The following is an 18,244-nucleotide window of genomic DNA, read 5'->3' as shown; positions in this document are numbered from 1 at the left end:
TATCAGAACAGGGGAAGCTCAAGTGCCGTAGAAGGCTACGATTGTGGTCCTAATAGTATTACCCCCCCCCCCAGTAGTTATGGGGCACATAAACAGCTAAATAAAGAAGAGGGAGTGTCCAGGGAGTTCCCAATATTGCCCGGGGAGTGCCAGGACCCTGGCGCCACACCTACTCACAACTCACTAGCTCCAGATTCACACTTCTTTTAACACCTAACAGAAAACAAGGGAGCTGAAGGTGCACTCTCTCTCCTACCGGGAATTCCGGGACCGGGAAGCAGTGAAACCAGAAGAAAATCCCTGCCTCTTCTCTTATCATTTAATCGCTTCTAGTTTTGATTTATTCCAGGGGAGCCCTTAAGGTTAAAAGGTCCTCCAACTTAGATCTGCGGCGGCCTTTCTCTGCCCCCCCCCCCCAGTCTCCGTCTCTCTCCCGACCTCCCTCCTTCTTCCTTCCTCCTCCTCCTCATTCCTTCCCCCCACCCCCGCCCACCCAAGTAATTCTCCAGATCCCGACGCGGAATTGAATCCGACACCGGGTGACAAAGAGCACCCCCCCCCCCCCCCCCTTCCTCCTTCCTCCCCCAGCGAAAGTTTTACAACTGGTCAATTCGTCTTCTCCGGGGCCTGTCGGGATCTGCGCTCTGATTGGCTGTCGCCTGTTCATTTATAGGCAGTCAATCAGGCTCCTCCAGGGGAGAGGAGACCTAGAGAGCTGAAGGAGCGTCCGGGAAACCGGGAGCTCCGGAGGCATCCCAACTCGCGAGTGTATGTGCGTGTTTGTGTTTTGTGTGTGCTCGTTCTTAGGGAGACGCCCGTCTGTGTGTTTCTGTCTACCCCCACCCCCCCCGAACCCGGTGCTGACCGCCGGCGGGCAGTGAAGGGAGCCCCGAGGTGCCGAGAAGTGCGCAGCGAAGAGGTAAAGCGAGGCTCAGCCGGCGGCTGGCGGCGACCAAAGCGGCCACGGTAGAGGCGGAGGTCGAAAAGTTGCTGCAGGCTCTGGGACCTCAGACTCTTCCCGCCCCCCTCCCACCCAATCCCCCACCGATCGTTTCTTTCTCTTCCCTTCCCGCCTCGCGAGCGTCCAACAGGCAAACTGGCGCACCTCCTGCCAGCCCCTGCCATGTACAGTCTCCTGGAGAGTGAGATGAAAAGCCCGGTAGTCCAGGGGCCTCCGGCGGGAGCGGGCAGCACCGCAGCCCCCGGGGGCGCCGGCAAGAGCGGAGCGAACGCGGGAGGCGGGGGAGGGGGCGCCGGCAGCGGCGGCGGCGGCGGCGGCAGCAGTAGCGACCAGGACCGAGTGAAACGGCCCATGAACGCTTTCATGGTGTGGTCCCGGGGGCAGAGACGCAAGATGGCCCTGGAGAACCCCAAGATGCACAACTCGGAGATCAGCAAGCGGCTGGGCGCCGACTGGAAGCTGCTGACAGACGCCGAGAAGCGGCCCTTCATCGACGAGGCCAAGAGGCTGCGCGCCGTGCACATGAAAGAGTACCCAGACTACAAATACCGGCCCCGGCGGAAGACCAAGACGCTCCTGAAGAAGGACAAGTACTCCCTGCCCGGCAACCTGCTCCCCCCCGGCACCGCGGCCGTCAACAGCCCCGTCGGGGTGGGCCAGAGGCTGGACACGTACGCCCACATGAACGGCTGGGCCAACGGGGCGTACTCGCTGATGCCCGAGCAGCTCAGCTACACTCAGCACCCGGGCATGAACAGCCCCCAGCTGCAGCAGATGCACCGCTACGACATGGCCGGCCTGCAGTACAGCCCCATGATGCCGGCCGCCCAGACCTACATGAACGCCGCCGCCGCCGCCGCCGCCGCCTCGACCTACGGCGGCATGTCTCCCGCCGCCGCGGCCGCCGCCTACGGCCAGCAGCCCGGCGCCGCCGCCGCCGCCGCCGCCGCCATGAGCTTGGGCTCCATGGGCTCCGTGGTGAAGTCGGAGCCCAGCTCCCCGCCGCCGCCCGCCATCAGCGCCCACTCGCAGAGGGCTTGTCTGGGTGACCTGAGGGATATGATCAGCATGTACCTCCCGCCGGGGGGAGACGCCACAGACGCTTCGTCCCTGCAGGGCAGCCGATTGCACAGCGTTCACCAACACTACCAAAGTGCCGGGACTGCGGTGAACGGCACCGTGCCACTGACTCATATCTGAGCCACCCGACCGGCCCAAAGCAAACCAGACGACGAGCCAGCAACCATCCCTTGTGCCCTGCTCTTCACCTCCTCTCCCGCTGCAGCCTTGCCTTCCCGAGCAGCCTTCTCTGAAGTCGGGACTGCCTCCAGCTTCGCGTGCGTGGCCGAACCGATCTGAACTATCCAGTGACTTGGGGGAAATACCGAGTATCAGATTTCTTTTCTAGTGCACAACTTTCCTCGCCCGCCGCCCCTCGCCCCTTCCCCTTCCCCCTCCTTTCCCCTTCCCCTTCCCCTATGTTTGCTGGGCATTTCTGTGATGTTTGGAAAACAGCGAAGGCCTCCTCTTCCCCCTCCCCCTCCCTCTAGCTTATCTATCCGTAGTGCCAGTTCTTTGTGTTTAATTCAATATCTCGCATTGTCAGGTTTTGTTTTAGACGGGGAATAAGTTGGGGAAGCAGGGAAACGGGGCCGACTGTTTACACTTGTTTAAATAGTTCTCGCTTCCCCTAGTCTCGTTTAGCGTTCTATCCCGAACATTTTAGCGACTCGCTCCCCGTCTCCTCGCCTTGGGGTAAAAATGAGATCGGTTCGGGCACGAAAAAAAAAAAAAAAAAAAAAAAAAAAAAAAGTATTCTTCAGGTCGCAAAGGCAAGCTTCTAATTTATAGTAAGTCGTGTGTTCTTTCCTCCCCGCGCTCTTCGGTTTGTAAGCTTCTGTATCAAAGTGGGGTGGGAGTTTTCGATGGATGCTGAGTTCGTGGCTTCTACAAACAAAAACATCAGAAGCGGCAGCAAATGTGTTAGGGTTTGGGGGTGGGGTGGGTGGGGGGATTTGTGTGAGCTTTTTAAAAGACTTTCCCCTGATCTCCGACAGGAGAGCTCAATAAATTTTAGAACCGGTAATAACACGAGTCTTGGCGATTTTGTAACATTTCGTTTTTAAACTGGGGGAGGCGGGGGGCGGGGCGGGTGCTGTGGGGCTTGGGGGGGAAGGGAAGGATGGGAGGGAAAACTTGCTCTTCTTCCCCGAAGGGCGGTTAGGAATGGTCTGCGGCCCCACAGTTTGTCGTGAAGTTTTTTTTTCTCAAGGGAGAAGAAAGGACCAATCGAATATCAGAGAATCTACCTTTCACCATCCTCACCTTTTAACTAATTCAGAGCCACCTAAGTGGGCACAAAGTGGGCGGTTCGGGTGGCAGCTTCGGGCACTAAGGGGGCTGTACACTTGTTGCATAGTCAGACCGAGCAGCTGAGCTGGGTTTCCCGGGAGAGGTTCCCCGAGCCGCAAAGAGCAGAGCGTATTATAGACCTCCTAGCTGCCCCCGGCGGGGAGCTGGCCCAGTTGGTCCAAACCCGAGCCGAACTGGAATTATTGACAAAACTAAAAACCTGGCGGGAGATCTTAATTATGGCATTTCAATAAATAACTAAATAAATAAATAAATAAAGCTTCCCGGAGGCTCGGGCGAGAAGATAAAAGAAAACAAAGATCACCGTTTGGGGCTTCCCTTCCCTCTCTTCCCCCTCTGAGCCCCGTTGCCCCTCCCGCCTAGAGATCTCCAGACCGCTTTTAATGTCCCATTTCCCCTCGTTTCTAAAAGCTGCCATAAGCCCCAGCTTGGAGTGTTTTCCTCCCAATCATTAAAGCCTTCCTTGGTTTCGAGCTCTCACCCCTCACTTAGCCCCTTCCTACTCTCCCCGCCCTCCGTGCCACCGAGTGTAGCGGGGGAGTTGGCTCGGGAGAGAACATCTGACTTCGGATCCCCGTTCTGTCCCCCTTTACTACCTGGGTGGCTTCCGGCAAGTCCCTGTACCTCGGTTTCCTCATTTGCAAAATCAGGGGCTTGGGCTAAGTGACCTTCCATTTCTAAATGTACACCCTTTTGCGCTCCCGCTCCATCGATCTGAGGCATTAAAAAATACCACCCAAACCGAAGGTTTGTTTTCTTCTTGTTTGCCCGCTCTTCGGACAGCGAGAGGTGGCTGCGGTAATCCCTTAAAGTCCTGTCACTCGGCGGTCCGCAAGGAACGAAACTTCGGCTGCCCAATGAACCTGCCCCACTGAAATAGCTCAGTGCGTCCCGCTCCGCTTCTGGGAGCTTGGTGTCCCAAGGAGGTAAACGGAGGCTCAGGCAGCAGATTCTCCTCCTGAGATTTTTCCCGCAGGCTTCTTGGGAGGGAGCACTGGGGGAACTTGGGGCTCACGCTTCCCTACATCACTGCAAACTTCTGAAAGAAATCTCCTCGGCTCCCCCCAAGCACCAGACTCCAGCCTCAGCTTCCCTGTTCCCAGGATTTCACTTCCAGTCCCCTAAGCCGACAGCCTCACAGATAAAACCTCAAACCTTCGGCTCTTTACACACTGAAGACTTTTACCACTTGCTGCAGTGGCCCGAGGCAAACTTCTATCTTCCCGGAGGGAGCTGGGCTTTTTAGTTTCACCTACCGAGGCTTAAATGATGTTCTAGGCTCCAGGGTGAGTTCTTGTTGAGGAGAATTGGGTCTCGAGACTTTACCCCCTCCCTTTTGTTCCCTCCAAAGACGTTAGCGCAGTGTTTGACACGAGCAAGGCCCCATACACTCCTGGTTGTATTTCTTTCAAGTTGTCTCCGTTGTGGGGGGAAATATGGGTTGGAATGAGTCCAGGCAAAGAAGGATTCGGCCGGTGTCACCTCAAGCAAATTCGCACAGGATGCTGATTTGGCATTTAAAAAAAAAAAAAAAAAGCCAAAAGGTAGGAGAAAGTGCCACGGAAGAAAGAGAACTACTCGGATTTAGTGTGCTTAAAAGCCCATGCTGGACTATATTCTAAAAGCAGGAGCCCGCCCTTTCAGCAGTCAAGGGCATTGTTATACTTGCCAGTTACTTTCCAGGAGCACATCATAAAAGAAAGCACCTAGAAATATGTTGAGAGAGTTTCAGAACAAATAAAATAGATAGATGGAGAGTTGGGGGGAGGGAGAGGGAGAGAGAGAGATTCAGGTGTCGTGCTCTAAAGGAGGGGAGGAGGGCTAGATTTGAAGTCCCAGGGCCCGGATTCGAAATGTGTCCTCTGTTTAATACCTTAGAAACATTAGGCAAGTCACTTTTCCTGCTCCAGCCCTCAGTTTTCCTCATCTGTCAAATGAGGAGATTGGATTAGAAAAGTGAGTCCCTCCCAGCTCTAAATCCATAATCCTATTGTTATGTATATACCCAATATCTTTTAATCCTGTAATGGTTCAGGAAGAAGAGATGTCAGCTAGTGTGATGGGATGGGTAAGGGAAGTATAAAAGATTTTGATTTCAAGCCCCACTGTCTCCATCAGTACAACAGAACCTTAATTATCAAGGTTTCTCTGGAAAGACAGTTAACTGGTGATATAGACATATAATCCCTGATGCTTGAATAGCTCCAATAGAAAGGAAGTGATGTGGGAACAACTGCTGATTCTCTGGAAATAAAAGGGAACTATCAGGGATAGAGGCACTGCAGCTTTTCAGCTAGGACTCTTCCCAAAATGCTTTCACACCTCTCTATAAAAACAGTTCCAACCCCAACAAAAATCCTGAAACACACCTGCTTGTTATCAGAGGAAATAAAAAGACGACACAAGGGAAGCTTTTAAGTGGTTAAGAAATATAGGATTGAATGAAGTTGCCAACCTACCTGAGAAAGCCATTAGAAGTGATTCACCTCTTTGTTTTTCTTCCAGGAGGATAGGTGCTGGTGGGAGGGGAGGGGGGGTGATTAACTTTCCTGTTTCCTTTTCATAGAAACCAGGCACAAAATATAGTCTAGGGAGAGAATGTTTCACCATGGTCCATGATTAGGAAGCAGGAACCACTGAATTAGATGAGTAAATAAATACAACTATGGATAAAATGGATAAGCTTTTCTTTAGTACCAAAGTGAAGGGAACTTTGGAAGAATCTAAGTAGCTTTGTGTACCCAATGAGACTGGTCCTGGCACTGAGGAGGAAGAAGGCGGGATGACCAACACTGGAGAACTGGGCACCTGTCATCGGGTAATTTACAGGAGAGTAGCAGCCCGGAGGAATATGGCTTGCTTATGACTAGAACATGCCCCAACGAGGAGTAAGCAGAGAGTAGGAAATCAATTACTTGTGCCTTTGAATCTTCTTTGGATGCTGGAATCTATCATGTTTGTGAAAAATAAATATCTCATCTTGCCATAGTCAGAGGGAGCATATAATGTGATCCATAGCATAAACTGACAATTATGCAATACCTTCTAAAGCACTTCCCCTACATTATCTCATTTGAACCCCACCCTAACTCCAGGTCTTATTAGGCCATTTACAGCTGAGGAAACTGAGGCTGAGAGGTAAGTCTGGGAGGTGGAATTCAAATCCCCCAGCTCCAGATCTTAGCCCTCTATCTACAATGCCACGAAGCCTTTCATGTATTAATATGGAAATGACATCATGAGCAACAGATGCAAGCAAAGGTTTTTGCTCTGGTCAAAGGCACCTGATGGTCTTTCACAACTCCTGCTGCAGTTGCAGGAGGAAGTGGAAAATGAATTTTCACTATCAAACTCAGCAGTTCCCACTACAATGTGACTTTCCCTACCTGCTGGACGAGAGCAGAACTTCATAGAGAAGGCACAAGTGCTATTTAGGATACAGGTTTTTGGAATTTTCTAAAACACCTCTTTTTGATGCAGACTTTGATGATAAGAACCTGTCTAGCTAGCCCTAGAGTTACGCAGTAATTCGAGAGAAAGCTCACTTCTCCAACATCGGTGCACCAGGTCCAGCTCGAAACCCACTAAGAGGCTGTTTGGAGATGGAATCAAACAGGGGATAAAAAGCTAGCCTCGAAATCCTGAAAACCTGACTTCAAGTCTTTTCTTAGACTTACACGGCCGAACGTGTAACCTTTGGGCAAGGCATTTTTCTTAAAAACAAGTGGCCGAGAAGCCAATCCACATCAGAAGAAGAAATTCTGGGCACCAAACGATCCCGACACTGAAGAAATCACAGGGCCGGTCAAACAAAAACCATTGCTATTTATCCCGGTAAAGATGTGTCTTCCCACAGAAAAGGAGCAGGCTTCCCAGTCTCCCCTTTCCCCCAGGGGAGAGAGAATCTCCCTAGGAAAATTCAAGCCCTCCTCCCCCATCTTATCTTTGTAGTAGCAGCTATATGGAAGAGACTTTCAGAAGTCACAACTACAGTGTTTGAAGGAATAACAACTGCGATTTAAGAAAAAAGGCTCTGGGGACCAAGTGGTTAAATTCTCAGACACCTTATCTATGCAAAGTTCAATAGAGGTTTCAATTACCTTCTCTCCCAGTCATTCAATTTTATTGGTAACTAAGAAATCTGCATTTGAATGTAAGAATGCCAGGAAATCCCCGGTAAGGCAAAAATAAACATCGGTCATCAATTTAAGTGTTGGAAGCGGCCAGAAAAATCATCTAGGCCCTCTCCCTCTTTGAACTGAAAGCTCTGGGAGAGAGAGCTGACTGGCCCAAGGTCACACAAGAAGGGCCCCAGTTACACGACACCCAGGTTAGATCAGAATTCCCACCTCTCTGCGGCCAAGCCCCTCGACTCCTTTTGAAATAAAATATTCATGCCCAATGAAGCAGTAATATCAAGGATTCGTGAAAAGCGATCAGCAGCTTCCAAAACCCCAACCCCGATACCTGGAGTATTCCACTCTGGGAAAGGTCATTTTCTAGCTGACAACCTTAAAACCCCATTTCCGCCCATACCATTCAGTACCGGCGAAATGTCTTCCCGGCCAATGGCTTGCTTATTTGCGCCGTCAAAATGCCTGGGAGCTCTCAGTAATGGCAAAAGCAAACGCTGAGTGTGTGTGTGTGTGTGTGTGTGTGTGTGTGTGTGTGTGTGTGTGCAGTCCCCTCTGCGATGACCTCCAAGGTCCCTCCCAAGTTGAAGACTGAACATGACCCTAATGTCCAGCGGCTGGCTATCTGGAAAGTGACAAGCCCCCAGTAGTTCGATTCGGGAGGTTTGTACAATTGGAAAGGCAACAAGTTCCAAGGGAGCTGCAGAAGCAGCACGGGGGAAGGGGCCGCGCTGTTAACACCTCGGCTGGGGAAGAGAGATAGCCGCCTGGCAGGCTGTCCACAAACTCTGTTTACATTCTGCAGGTTAGCTGGAGGCAGGGACCCGTAGGCAGGACCATCTGCCTCTCATTGTTCCAGCATTTTTTCTCCTCGCAATTTCTATTGCAACTGTTGCATATATCATGCAAAGGGGTTCACATGTTCGGGTCAGGCTGGGAGAAGAAACAATACGGGGCTCCAGTGAAGTCACCTTTAATTGTTTGGGGTGGAAAAACAGCTGCAAGGCTGCTAAGCCCTGATCCTAACCGAGCTGGAAAAGGTTCAAAAGGTGGATGGGGGTGGGGCGGGGGTGGGGGGGAGGCCTAAGAAGACCCCTGAACTCGGAACACCCGGAGGAAAAAAAAATCCCACTGGCAGCACAGTAGTCGCTTTATGTTTGGAGGGCGATGGCGGAGTATTTGAGCGAGTTCCCGGCAGCCGGCATTCAGCCTAATCAATTACATCTCGTTTGAAGATGAGAGGGAAAGGCGGTTATAACAAGGGCCCAGTGAACTTGAGGATGGAACACTGATTTCCTTTTTAGCTTGCATCAAAATCGAAGGAGCCACCCAGGCCCGGCCAGTAGTTAGCCGGCGGCTCAGCGGGGGGGGGTTGGGGGGGGTGGGGGGTGGGAGGTGGGGACCTGTTTTATGCAGGCATTTCCCAAGCAGGAAGAATGACGCTTTACCTAGCCAGAGGAGCCCGGAGCCTCCGGTTCTCTTAGAACTGGAGGGGAACTTAGGGGTCACCTCGTTCAGCCCTCCCTCGCCCCCACCCAGCACAGCCTCTTTTTACAGAGGTGGAAACGAAGGCTCACAACAGGGGAAGGGGCTTGCCCAAGGTCACACGTCTAGGCAACGGCGAGTCTCGGGCCTCCCAGGCCTGAGTTTCTGGCCCCAAGCAGCTACCCTGGGGGCAGGGATGTGAATTGCCCCACAAATGGTCCAGACCGGGGAGAGGGGAGAAAAGTCGGAGCTGAAGGAAGTCCCGGGTTTCTTGCGGCTCTCCCCCGCTGAATAGCTCCTTAACATACTAAAAGAGCTCTGGGTTAGTCAGATAACAGGAACCTGCAGCAGCAGGTGCCGCCCGAGGAGCTACGGCGGCCCCAGCAACTCCTGTGCCAGTCGGGACCAGAAATGGGCCTGGCCGGGAAGCTGGCCGGAAATGCCGGGAAGGAACGAGGTGGAGGCGCGGACTGGGGGAGGGGGGGCGGGGGGGGTCACCTAGCTGTGCCCAATGAGTCCAGGGCCGAGGGCCGAGAGGGAGAAGCAGCCATCGAATACGTGTTGGAGCCTCCCCAACTCCTCCCATGCGCCCTGGCTGGCTGCCCGGGGAGGGAGGAATCCCGACCCGCCATTTCATCAGCCTGGGCAGAGCGGTCCTTTCTTAGCTACCGAGATCTGTTAGACTTGCATGTGAGCACTGAGTCGAAGCGACTGCTCCAGGGTCACTCGGCCAGTACTTGTAGCCGAATCGGAACTTGAGCCCGGTGGTCCAGACTCTAAGACCCCCTACCTACTCTCTCCCACGAGAGCGCCCCTGATCCGTACCCCCTGATCTCACTACTGACCACAAGATAACCATTTCCCAGAGGAGTTTGGGGGGAGGGGGGACAAAAATTTGTAAACCTTAATAATTCTTTGGAATCCTCACTGGGTCAATTATCTGGCACATTAGTTCCCACAGCCCGGCCATCCTCCCTTATCCTCAGACTCAAGGATTCCCATCTAGTGTAACAGCTAAGGTAACAGTAATCGTGGACCTTTTTTAGAGGGGGATTCGGGCACACTATCTTATGGGTAGTGATTGAGGCGCTCCTCTCTTAGAGATGAAGGGAAGGGGTGCATCCTTGGCTACTGACTCACTTCCAACTTTCCCCATCCATTTAAATACACAGAGTGGGAGAAGAAGCTGACATCTGGAAGCACAGAGAATATCCCTAGTGTGGTTTAGGCCTGGGAAGAACCAGGCTTTGTCTCCTTGGAGCTAAGGACCGGGCAGGTGTCCAATCAGTCAATGATTACCCCGGGAAGGCCACAGCCATGAAGAGCTTTCCCTTTTCACAGCCCGCAGCACAACAGCCGAATGGCTTGCGGGACCTCCTTTGGTGAATGCATCTGAGATGCCTTCCACTCACAAGTGTCCCTCGTGTCCTTTAATCAAATGGTTTTGCTTACTGCCTGCCTTTGATTCATTTCTTCATGCTGCAAGTCTGTCCTAAAGAATTCGACATTTGTTCAATGCCAGATACTCTACAGAAACCGACTGTGCTCAGGACTGGAGATAGCCAGATGCAAAACGAAACAACTATGGCTCCCCCACACCCCAAAACAGAAGAGTCCCAGCACTTCTAGAGCTTAAGTTCTATTAGGCAGATATGACCTGCAAACTGTTAAAAAAAAAAAACCCTAAAGAAGTAGAACAGATGGGTAGGGAGCTGGGGAGAGGAACAAATGAGAGATCCAGACAAAGTTCTCTAGAGAAATAGGGGCAGAAAGAACACATAGAGAAGACTTCACAGTGGAGGGGTAACACTCACAATGAGCTTTGAAGCAAGAAAATTCAGAAAGTTCTAGAGAAAGGACTACATTTAAGGCAGAGTAAAGGCCTGTAAGAATGAACAGTGGGGAAGGTTCAAGTCAGAGAATACACAGTGTGGTTTGTTGGGAACCCACAATTCGAAAAAAGAGACTAATGTGTTATAAGTCTAGAAAGAGAGATTGAAGCTACATGTGGAGGGTCTGACATGTTACACAGCAGATTTGTAAGGTACCATGGTCAGACTTGTGCATTAGGTAGTTATTTTGGTAGCTGTGATAGATGAAGACAGAAAAGCTTAGAAGGCAGAGATCAGTTAGGAGGCTACAATATAGCATTTCAAACAAGAGGTAACAAAAGCCTTAACACTACTGGTAGTGGTTGTGAATGGAGAAAAGGGAGAAGATGTTGAGGAATACCGTAAAGGTAGAATCCACTAGACTTGGCCAATGAGTGGTTGAGAAAGGGGGAAAAGCTCAGATATCCTAGAGGCAAGGAAACTATGGAAATGGTGGTACTATCAATGCAAATAAAGAACCTTGGGAGCACTTTGACACAGAGAAGAGAAATGTTGAGTTTAAGGTACATGTGGCACATTTGGAAAGAAGAATCCAGTAGTCATTTGATGATTACATTCAATGGGCTAGCTATAGATTTAGGAGTCATATTCACAGAGGAGAAAACCAAACCTATAGGAGTAGATGGCATTGTTCATGGAGAAGGGACAGAAAAAGAAGAAAAGTTGGTCCTGGGAAGGGGTGGCTAGCTATAGATTTAGGAGTCATCTGAGTAGAAGAGAATATCAAATCTAAAGGATCAGATATCACTAAAAAAGAAAAGGAAGAAAAAAGGGAGTTGGGGACAAGAGACTTGGAGGACACAAGACAATGGGCAAGAGAAAGCCTACTTATGCACTTAAACCAGCTGTTACTCATATGGGAAAAGTTGATTGGATCAATCTAGACCAAGCCTTCTTAAACTTTTTACCCTCAGAGCCCCTTTTTGCCTGAGAACTTTTCATGTGATCCAGGTAGATATGTACATAAAATCGGTATTACAATCAAACGTTTACTAAAAATAAGTCAAAATTTCATGACTCCCACATTCAGCTAGGAGACCCCATATAGGGTAGAGGACCTCAGTTTAAGAAGGTGAGATCTACATTATATACTTCAACAACAATACTAGATGATGACCAGTTCTGATGGATCAGGCCATCCTCAGCAACAAGATCAACCAAATCATTTCTAATGGAGCAGTAATGAACTGAACTAGCTATACCCAGAAAAAGAACTCTGGGAGATGACTAAAAACCATTACATTGAATTCCCAATCCCTATATTTATGCACACCTGCATTTTTGATTTCCTTCACAAGCTAATTGTACAATAATTCAGAGTCTGATTCTTTTTGTACAGCAAAATAACGGTTTGGTCATGTATACTTATTGTGTATCTAAGTTATATTTTAATATATTTAACATCTACTGGTCATCCTGCCATTTAGGGGAGGGGGTGGGGGGGTAAGAGGTGAAAAATTGGAACAAGAGGTTTGGCAATTGTTAATGCTGTAAAGTTACCCATGTATATATCCTGTAAATAAAAGGCTATTAAATTAAAAAAAAAATAAAGTGTATATAATAACAAAAAAAAAAAAAAAAAAAAGAAGGTGAGATCTAGAGAAGCCTAAAAAGAATGCTAATACAGGTAAAGTTGGAGTTGACAGATTGTTTTTCATTTTCAAAGAGAACCAATGATACAATTCATTAGCCATGTCTTGACTCGCAAATGAATTGGATTTAAATGAGGCAGAATTGCATTTGATCTTTCTTCTGGAGTCATTGAAGTCCAGTGGAGGACAAAAATCTAGATGACTGGCAGTGGCCCAAGATACAGTGGATGACCTTGGCATCTTCAATGCCCGACCAAGTTCTAAATGCTTCACAGTGCCTGCATCGGCCATCTTTATGGCTATTGGACCAAATTGTTTTCATCTGCCTATTCCACAGGAGAGAGTCTTCACATGCTTGCGGTAGACATCTTTCTAATTCACCCATGGCCAACATGGTTGGTTACCCTCAACTTTAGCTTTTTGGAAGGTTTTTAGAGGGTGTGGCCACTGGGCATGCTACAAGCTTCTTGGAACCACAGGTAAAAGTTGGGTGAATGTGGACATAGAAGGTGAATGAGCTGCCTTGAAAAAAGATTAGGCAAGCCCTCACACTAGAAGTGCTAATCTTCCCCGAACACCCCAAGTAGGTAAAGTGCCTAATGAGATGATTCAGGCCAATTCCAATGGACTTGTGGTAGAGAGAGCCATCTGTACTCAGAGAGAGGATGGGGGACTGAATATGAATCAAAACATAGCATTTACACCTTTTTTGTTGTTGTTGTTGGAATTGACCTGAATCATCTCATTGTTGAAAAGAGCCAAGTCTGTCACAGTTGATCAGCACATAATCTTGCTGTTGCTGTGTATAATATTCTGTGGATGAATCATTTGTTCTTTCCACTGTAGCTGTATATGAGGATATTTTTATATAACACAGTCCCTAAGTGATTAGTAAGCTTTTGCTGAAGTTTCAGTGATGTGTACCGCCATAGACATTGAATTCATTTCACTATCAATATTGCTCTAATTGTTTGTTTTTTTCCTATACATGAAACTTAAAAATCTATAGCTCTGAAACTTGCACACCCACTGCCCCTAATTCTGCCCTCTGGGTCCAAACAGAACAAGTAGAACCTTATAGATAAGGAAACAAAGGCAAACTGGTCTTGCCCAAGGTCATACAGGCAGTAAGTTTCTGAGGCCAAATTTGAATTCCAGGCCTGATGCTCTATCCATTGTACTATCTAGCTGCCCTAAAGACCTGGCTACTCTGATACTTTGGCTATAATAATCCAAGGTGATTCCAAAGGATTCATGAAGAAAAATGTTGCCTAGAACACTAAAAAAAAGAAAAAGAATCTAGAAAGAGAATTGATGAACTTGGAGGGAGTGCATATTGAAGCAGACTTTAAAATGTAACTTGTTTTTTCTTATTTTTTTGCAACATGGCTAATATGGAAATATGTTTATATAACTTCACATGTATAATATCTTATTGCCCCATCTCAATGGATGAGAAAGGGAGGGAGAGAATTGAAAACTTAGAATTTTTTTAAATGAATGTTAAAATAAACAAATAAAGTATAATTTTAAAAAAAGAAATGCCACATATGTGATCTGAGTAGGACTAAGTGTTATCATCACTCTAATCCTAGTCAACTGATAAGAATTTAAATTGTTGTTCAGTTGTGTCTGACCCAAGGACCATAGCACAACAGGGCAGCCCTTCTATCTTTCCCTATCTCCATTCAATTCATTGTTTCTATGATATTATCTATCCTTCTCATCTCCTGCTCCCATCCCCTTCTCCTTTTGCCTTTCAATCTTTGCCAACCTCACGGTCTTTTCCAATGAGTCCCTCTTCTCATTAAGTGGCCAAAGTGTTTGAGCTTCAATATTTGACCTTCCACTGAATAAAGTTAATTCATATCTTTAAGTATTGACTGATATGATCTCTTTGTTGTTCAAGGGACTCTCAAAAGTCTTCTCCAGCATCACAATTCCAAATTCTTCAGTGCTTAGCTTTCCTTATATTCGAACTCTTGCAGCCATATGTTGCTACTGGAGAAATAATAGCTGTGACTATACGGAACTTGTCAGCAAGGTGATATCTCTGCTTTTTAGTATACTGTCAAGATTTGCCCTAGCTTGCTTACCAAGAAGCAAATGTCTTCTAATTTCATGGCTGTAATCACCATCTTCAGTGATCTTTGAACCCAAGAACATAAAAGCTGACCCTGCTTCCATTCCCATCCATTTGGATGTTAAGCTTCAAGCCAGCTTTTATACTTTCTTCTTTCACCCTCATCAAGAGGCTTCTTAGTTCCTTTTTACTTTCTACCATTAGAGTGGTGTCATAGCTGAGACTGTTACTATATCTCCTGACAATCTTGGTTCTAGTTTTTGATTCATCCAGCCTGGCATTTTGCATGATGTAAAAATAAATAAGGTAACAATAAACAGCTGTGTTGGACTCCTTTTCCAATCTAAAACCAATAAATTGTTCCATGCTGCTTCTTGACACATCTACAGGTTCCTCAAGAGACTAGTAAGATGATCTGGTACTCCCATCTCTTTGAGGACTTGCCATATTTTGTTGTGATCCACAAACTCAAAGGTTTTAGTGTAGTCAATGAAGCAGAAGTAGATGTTTTCCTGGACCTCTCTTGCTTTCTCCATAATCCAGTGAATGCTGGCAATTTGGCCTCTAGTTTCTCTACCTCTTTGAAAACCAGCCTGCTCTTCTAGTAATTCTCATTTTACATAATGCTGAAGCTTAGCTTGCAGAATGTAAGTACGTATTACATTAGTCAGTCAACAAGTATTTATTAAGCCTTAATTATGTTCTAGGCACTGTGCTAGTGCCTATACATGTGTGTATGTGTGTGTGTATATATATAAACTCTAATGATCTACAGAATAGATACAGAGTAAAGGGAAGGTAACATTAAAGAGGAAGCTGCCAGCAACTGCAGGTAAGGGAGAGAACAGAAAAATTGAAAAACAAGAAGAAGAGATGAAGGTAATTAAATTATTCAGGTGATTTTCAAGATCTGAAAATCAACTTTCAGGTCTGAGAATTTCATGCTATTACTTTGGTTCCAGAGAGGGAGGCAGCTTGGTTCAATGGAAAGAATGCTCAATTTGAATTTGAAAACAGAAAAGCTGAGTTCGGTTCCCTGTTATGTGGCTTACTATCGATCCTGGGCAAGTATCTCTCTTTTGATGGGTCTCAGTTTCCTCTTATTTTAAAATTAGGAGGTTGAATTATCAGACCTTCTAAAATCCCTTCCAGCTAGAAATTCATGCATTTACTTAGTCAATAAACATTAAGCACCTACTACATTCCTAGCATTATGCTCAGTGCTGGGGCTATAAAAAGTTGCAAAAGATAGTCTCTGCACTCAAAGATTTCATAATCTAATAACGGAGGCAACAAGCAAATGTGTGCATATAAACTATATACAGTTTATTTAATTTACTAATACTAATTTAAAGGAGGAAGGAGATATCTCAGATATTATATGTACAGAAATAAGTATGGCATAAAAAAATGGAGGAGGCTTGTGCTTCATGCTTATGAAAAAAAGGGCCACAAATGTCAGTAGGGCTATTTCACATAGAACTTCAGTGGAAAGAACAATGGCTCTAGAAATGGAGGGCCTGGGTCTGAATCTCAGCCCTGCCATTTACTAGCTGTATGACTATTGACAATTCACTTGCACGTCATGGTATTACTTCTTTGATGTCATAGTTCGAAGGACAAACAAGAAGAAGAAGAACTTTTATATATTCATTGATTCTGCTTCTTCATGATTCACTGGTCATTTGACCATGAGATTTATTCATTTTTTAAAATCATAACTAAACTCAGAGTACTGAATTTCCTTCATCACTAAATTAATGGCAGTCATCCTGAAAGTACACTTATACTCTAAGTTAATACATTTAATAAGTAGTAGCAATGTGTCATCTAAGTGAAAAACATATCTCACTGATTTCTAGTACATCATAGGAGCCTAAGACATTTGGAGTGATCACTGTAGTTCAAACTAGATATTACAGGTAAAGAAACCAAGTCTCAGAGAAGAGAAGTCAACTGCACCCCTGATTGAATGGAAAGAATGACTGATTAAGGAGCCTAGGTCTAAATTGAGGCTTTCCCACTTTCTGCCTGTGTGGCCTTAAATAATAAGTCAGTTCCCTTTTCTAGGCCCCATTATTCTCCGGAACATTAGAAGGTTGGACTAAATGAACTTTTATGCCCCTTCTGTCACTAAAACTAGAATTGTTAAAAAAAAAGATTTTGTTCAAGGTCACGCCAGTAATAAGTGGCAGAGACTCTGTGGGATCTGAAATTTAACAGTAATTTCTCAAATTTATCTTTCCACCACTTTTTTAAAATTAGTGTCTTGTTATATAGATAGCTCACATTTGTATAGTAATTAAAAACTTTCAATGTTCACTAAATCAACAAGTGTCCCTGGAAAAGTCTCCCATTTGTGAGTCAAAGGAAATTCAAGTCTCTAAAGAAAGACAAATTATGTTTCCAATTGCTTCTCTAATTAGTGTTCAGGGGAAATCCTTGGTCAAGAAAAAATGCTTTCTCCTACTGTTGTATTTCTCACTGTCATTGACTGAAGGCTTTTTTTTTTAAACCAAAGTAACTCTCCCTTCTGATAATCTTTCTTTTGTTCAGTTTGGCATTACTGGCCTGAGTGATGATGTGATTGGGCAGGAGTGTCTGGGAAAGCTCTGCTACTATGGGAAAACATTAAGGTGAAAAACTCCAGGGCTCCGCCCCAGCTCTCTCTTTTTCTCTCTCTACTCTCCTACTTAGTGACCTCATTAGCCCCCTTGGATTCAGTTCCATCTCTCTATAGATGACGCCCAAATATATATATCATTAATTAGCCTCTAGTCTCTATCATAAACTCCAGTCCTATATTACCAGCCAAAGGCTGCATGTACTTTGCATGTCCTGGAACTCAGCATAATCCCAAATGGAAAATGAAAAGAACACTATATTTGAAGTCATATGACTTGAATTTGAATCTTATTCGTAGTGTACCCCTGAGCAAATGATATAACATCTCTGGACCACAGTTTTCTCTCTGTAAAAAAAGAGGGCTAGAATAAATGATCTCTGAGATCCCATTCACAGTCTCTAAATCTTTGATCTTATGTCCAAAATATAACTCATTCTTTCCCCCAGCCCCCAAACCTCCCAGTTTCTGATGAAGGCACCACCATTCTTAGTCACCTAATTCTGCAAACTCAAAAACATGCTTTATCCTTCCTTCTCCCACAACCTTCCATTTCCAATCATTTTCTATGTTCTGTCCATTCTACTTCCATAATATCTTTGAACTCATAAGATTCCTAATTTATTTCAAAGCTTTCATAATCTCTTACCTCAAATATTATAGCCTCCTAAATTAGGTCTCCAAGCTTCAGATCTCTTTTCTCTCCAATCTATCCTCCATAGATGAGAGGTGCCATAATTGCCAAAATAATTTTCTTAAAGCATATGTCTGACCACGTCATTCCCAGATCAAAAAGCTCCCCTAGTTCCTTATTGTTTCAAAGCAAAAAAGGTAAACTCCTTGGCCAGGCAATTAAGGCCCTCCATGATTTGGGTCCAACTTACTTTTCTAATATTATTTCACATAATTTCCATTAATATACTCCATGGTCCAGCCAAACTAGTCTGTTTTAGATTTGGAACAGAAGTCTGTTCTTCAGATTCTGAATTCAATGTCTAGGTTTGTTCTTATCTCCCTTCTTCCATTTTCTCTCCATGTCTGGAATACAGTAGCACCTCATCTCCTGTACAAATCCTTGCATTCCAGCCCTCTTTGTAGTGGC

The 18,244-nt window shown here is 46.3% G+C and overlaps 1 protein-coding gene across 1 annotated transcript; it reads left to right on the top strand.

Moving 5' to 3' along the window:
- The first annotated feature begins 976 nt into the window (after positions 1 to 976).
- On the top strand, positions 977 to 2,723 carry SOX3 (SRY-box transcription factor 3). Its single transcript, XM_023507004.2, has one exon. It carries the CDS (start codon positions 1,124 to 1,126, stop codon positions 2,159 to 2,161), a length of 1,038 nt encoding a protein of 345 aa, XP_023362772.2. The 5' UTR covers positions 977 to 1,123; the 3' UTR covers positions 2,162 to 2,723.
- Positions 2,724 to 18,244: the final 15,521 nt, after the last annotated feature.

The sequence above is a fragment of the Sarcophilus harrisii genome, chromosome X (assembly GCF_902635505.1).
Source record: "Sarcophilus harrisii chromosome X, mSarHar1.11, whole genome shotgun sequence".
Taxonomy (NCBI): domain Eukaryota; kingdom Metazoa; phylum Chordata; class Mammalia; order Dasyuromorphia; family Dasyuridae; genus Sarcophilus; species Sarcophilus harrisii.
The sequence above is the reverse complement of the archived record's forward strand: the minus strand, read 5'-3'. Positions and strand labels throughout refer to the sequence as shown.